Source organism: Martes martes (assembly GCF_963455335.1).
Source record: "Martes martes genome assembly, chromosome: 10".
NCBI lineage: Eukaryota > Metazoa > Chordata > Mammalia > Carnivora > Mustelidae > Martes > Martes martes.
In genome coordinates this window covers 16,132,355-16,137,095 of record NC_137898.1, presented here as the reverse complement: position 1 = coordinate 16,137,095, position 4,741 = coordinate 16,132,355, and the positions used below count along the sequence as shown (strand labels likewise).

Here is a 4,741-nt window from a genome sequence, read left to right as displayed (position 1 = left end):
TAAATGATAAGTAGCAGAGAGAAGGGATGGGACTTGTTTAAAGTCATACAGGTAGTTAATGGCAGAGATGGAGGAAGACCCTATCTCCTAAGATGGTGGAAAACAGCTGCAAGTCCATTGTTCAGTAGGTGATGTGGCATAAATGTTAAGAGAATGGAAATAGCATCTGATACAGGTTCATATCTTAGGTTGCTACCTAATGCCTTAATGATTTAGTGGAATTAACTGAAGCAATCTATCTTTCTGTTTCCCCATATGTGAAAAGAGTATCAGAATAGTAACCATCAGGTTGTTGTGAATTAAGTGCATGTAAAATGTTTACAATAGTTTCAGACATAAAACATGTGTTTATTAAATATAATTTGAAATATAATGATGCCTTTGATCTGAAAGAATTTTTTAAAAGATTTTCTTTATTTAATAGAGAGATACCCAGCCAAAGAGGGAACACAAGCAGGGGAAGTGAGAGGGAGAAGCAGGCTTCCTACTGAGTGGGGAGCTTGATGTGCGGCTCAGTCCCAGGACTGTGGGATCATGACTTGAGCTGAAGGCAGATGCATAATGACTGAGCCACCCAGGCACCCCTGATCTGAATGGATTTAAATGATTGTAACAAAGTCTCTATAATCTACATCTTTCTTTTTCAATATATAAATATTACAAAACTTTAAAAGGCTATTGAAGATGTCGTATGTTCTGTAGTATTTCAGATAAATTAAGTTTCTGTTGTGTCTCTGGAATCACCTCAACCACATGGAAAATCAGAACAATGTCACAGAATTTGTCTTCCTGGGTCCATGGGGAAATAAGCAAATGGAGCTACTGTTCTTTTTCTTCTTCCTGCTTTGTTATTTGGTAATCTTAATGGGAAATTTTATCATCTTACTCACGATCACCTGCAGCCATTTAATCAAACAACCAATGTACTATTTTCTCTGCCATCTTTCCCTCATGGATCTCTGCTACACCTCCACTGTGGTCCCCAGGCTAATCAGGGACTTGGTCGCAGCAAGAAAAAACATTTCCTATAACAACTGTATGGCCCAGCTCTTCACTGTCCACTTGCTGGGGGACGTGGAGATATTCATCTTGGTGTCCATGGCATTAGACCGCTACGTTGCCATTGTCAAGCCCCTGCACTACATGGTCCTCATGAACCGGCGGAGGTGTAACACATTAGTCTTCATGGCCTGGGGTGTGGGTTTTTGGCACTCGGTCGCTCTACTGCTGGTTGTACTCCATTTACCTTTCTGCGGTCCTAATCAGATCGATCACTACATATGTGATGTGAAGCCTCTCTTAAAACTGGTGTGCAAAGACATTCATGTTGTTAATATTTTAATGATTGCAAACTCAGGAATGGTGGTGGTTGCCGTCTTTCTTGTTCTGGTGGCTTCTTACATTCTCATATTATATAATCTTAGGACACACTCCTCTGCAGGGAGGCGCAAAGCTCTTTCAACCTGCAGCTCTCATGTAATGGTGGTCATTTTATTCTTTGTGCCTTGCATCTATATTTATATTCTACCTGCCGGGAGTGAGAACAAGGATAAGGAAGTCTCTGTGTTTTACACTGTGATTGCCCCCATGCTGAATCCTCTCATCTATACCCTGAGAAACATGGAGATGAGAATTGCCATGGGTAAGGTGTGGTCTAGAATGGCGTATTCAAAATTCCGGTAGGGGCACATGGGTGGTTCACTTGGCTCAGGTCATGATCTCAGGGTCATGGGATCAAGCCTTGCATAGGACTCTCTACTCAGAAGGGATTCTGCTACTCCCTCTGCCACTCCCCTTGCATGTACTCACTGTGTCAAATAAAAAAATAAAATCTTAAAAAAAAAATTCAGATAGAGATGATATTTATTTTACTTCTGGCCCTGTGTTCCCAGGGCATTTATTATTTTAGATGTTGTAGAAAATATATAGGTTTCTTTGGGGAGTTGGACTAAATGATCTCTAACATTTTAAGAATCAAAAAAGAAAGTTACTGTAGTTCAGGTTGCACTCTGCATGCTAAAGTTTCCAGCTAGTAGCAGATGTGGTTGAATGGGTTAGAGGAATGCTAGAAATATCTTTCTAAAACACATGCCTAATCATAGCACAGCCGTCTCCAAAAATATAGATGGAACCCTATTTTCCTTCAATAAAATCCAAACGTCTCTGTTGCTTATCAAAATTGGTCCTGGATAAATTTGCTAATCTCAGAAGGCATTACATTGGTAGAAATTATGATGTTACAAGGACAGATTGGGGGGTTACGGAGAGCTGGGTGATTACTGACTCTGGTACATTTTCATCTCCGGGTCTTGGCAAATTACTTTAATTATATATGCATTCTCATTTTTCACATGTCTATGAAATGCATAATATTGTACTTTATAAAGTTGTAGCAGTTCTTTGGCTAACACATGTGAAGATTTTCTAGGACATATGGCTACTGAAAACACATTATATATCTTTCCTCTTCCCTTACCTTTCTTCATTTTTTTTTCCCCTTTGCTAGGATGCTTTCAACCAACTACACAAAAGTCTGCATTCTTCAAACATTCTCTAAAGTCTGTCAGCTCTATGACTATTTCTTCTATCTTTCCTGCTTATAACGCTGCCCCCACTATGCATTAGTGTTCATGTCTTAAATGTAAGTCACACTTCTGATATTTTCTTTTTCCAGAAGTTTTGCCAATTCATGATCATTTTTGTCTCTATGTGTGTGGTATGTTGGGTTTTGAGGGTTTTCAGGATGGGTCAAAGGAAATACTCTACCCATCAAAAAGAATGCTATACAACAAAACCAAAATCTTTTCTGATTTGTTTTCTTTTCTCAAGAATCTTTAAGATATTTTTTGGCAAAAAAATAAAAATATTCTATAGTAGGCCCACCAAAAATATATTGAACCTGAATTAGTTATCCACTTGTAAGTTGTTCTCTCTAGAATTCACTTCCCAGCCTATAGAAAAATACCTAATATCTTCAAAAATACCTGAAATCTCAGTTTTGTAAATAAGCTCATACAACTCATAAAACAAATGGTTTTAGAAGAGAATTAGAAAAGAAGAAAAATATAATAAAATCAATTCTCAGAAGAGTGAGTTAATATGAACTGAGAGAAATACAGGGATTGAGGTGATAAATGAGGTATTTGTACACATCTCTCAGGCATATCCTGATACGTTTGTGTGTGTTATTGGTAGACTTATGACCAACTATCTCCTGTGTATTGACACAAGGTCTGAGTGAAGCTTGGTCAAAAACACGCATTATGTTGAAATGGACAACCAGTAAAACACAGAATTCTGATGTCCATCATTCTGAAATAGTAGAATCTCTTATTCCCTCAGGGTTACAACACTTTCCAAGAAGGAGGCAAATAGTAAATATATAAAAACCAGCTCCTTTCACCCATAGAAGGCACACAGTTCTTTTCCTTATTCTTATTTAGTAGCTCTTTGGGCAAATCTTTTTTAACTTCTAGAGGACTGTATTCTTATTGGAACCAGAGAACTAACATTACTTAACTCACAGGATGCACTATTGGGAGATGCAATGATACAATAAACTTAAAACACAAAATAATGTCTTGATAAATTGATTATTATTATTATTATTATTTTGTATCTGATAAGATTCTATAAAATTTGATCTTCTTAAGTTTAACATGTATAAAGGAAATTTTTTAAAAGATTTTATTTATTTATTTAACAGAGAGATCACAAGTAGGCAGAGAGGCAGGCAGAGAGAGAGGGGGAAGCAGGTTCTCCACTGAGCAGGGAGCCCAACATGGTGCTTGATCCCAGGACCCTGAGATCATGACCTGAGCCGAAGGCAGAGGCCAAACCCACTGAGCCACCCAGGTGTCCCAAGGAAATTTTTTATATATTGATTTGTGTATGATAGAATATCTGTTCCCTGAACGTCAACGTGTACATTTCTGGCTGAACCAAATAACCTGTACAAATGAACTTACATTGGACTAGGACAAATGGTAAACAGAATTGCTGGGCATTGAATACTGATTACTCCTCATATTTTATTATATTCTTACTTAATGATATAACATTTTTACCCTAGCATGTATATAAAAAATGGATTACTTATTCTTTTATCTTTCCTTTTTTTCTGTCCTCCATTCCTCACCCATCTATTTCATCACTGTTAGTCCCTAGCAATAAATAACTCTGGTTTCAGTCTTGATGGTGGGTCACTATTTTATTGATCTATCTACTCTACCCATGAAGGTTACTCTAGATAGTTATACATATTGAACTGTATTGCATGTGTTTGTTTCTTTTTGTCTTTCTCCATTTCAGAATTTTCTGAGGCTAATATAAAAGGAAATTTCCAAAATGGAGCAAGCAAGCCTACTTAAGAGAGTTTTTTTGTTTTGTTTTGTTTTGTTTTATAATAGGATCAGGAGTTCATAACTGAGAAAGAATTTATGCATGGCCCCATTAGAGAACCCATGAAGATTTCTGAAACTTTCAGAAAGCAGCAAGCCCCAGCCTGGACTTAACTTCCTCCTTGCCATGACACCTAAATCATTGCATCCTTTACTTCTAAAGGAGCTCCAGACTCTCATTTGCATATTACCCCAACCAATCCAAGTAACCCTAATTCCAATCTCTGTTTTACATAGAAGACCTGAATGAGAACTACACTCATAGCCTTTCACTTGTATAACTCTGCTTCTCTTTGATTTCCTGGAAACACAATTTAGGTTTCTACCTGAATTTGTATCTC

At 37.3% G+C, this 4,741-nt stretch overlaps 1 protein-coding gene across 1 annotated transcript; it reads left to right on the top strand.

Moving 5' to 3' along the window:
• Window positions 1–753: 753 nt before the first annotated feature.
• LOC308351600 (olfactory receptor 4P4-like) lies at window positions 754–1,683 on the top strand (the record flags this gene model as incomplete). Its single annotated transcript, XM_080817397.1, has 1 exon — window positions 754–1,683. One exon carries the CDS (start codon window positions 754–756, stop codon window positions 1,681–1,683), a length of 930 nt encoding a protein of 309 aa, XP_080673523.1.
• Window positions 1,684–4,741: the final 3,058 nt, after the last annotated feature.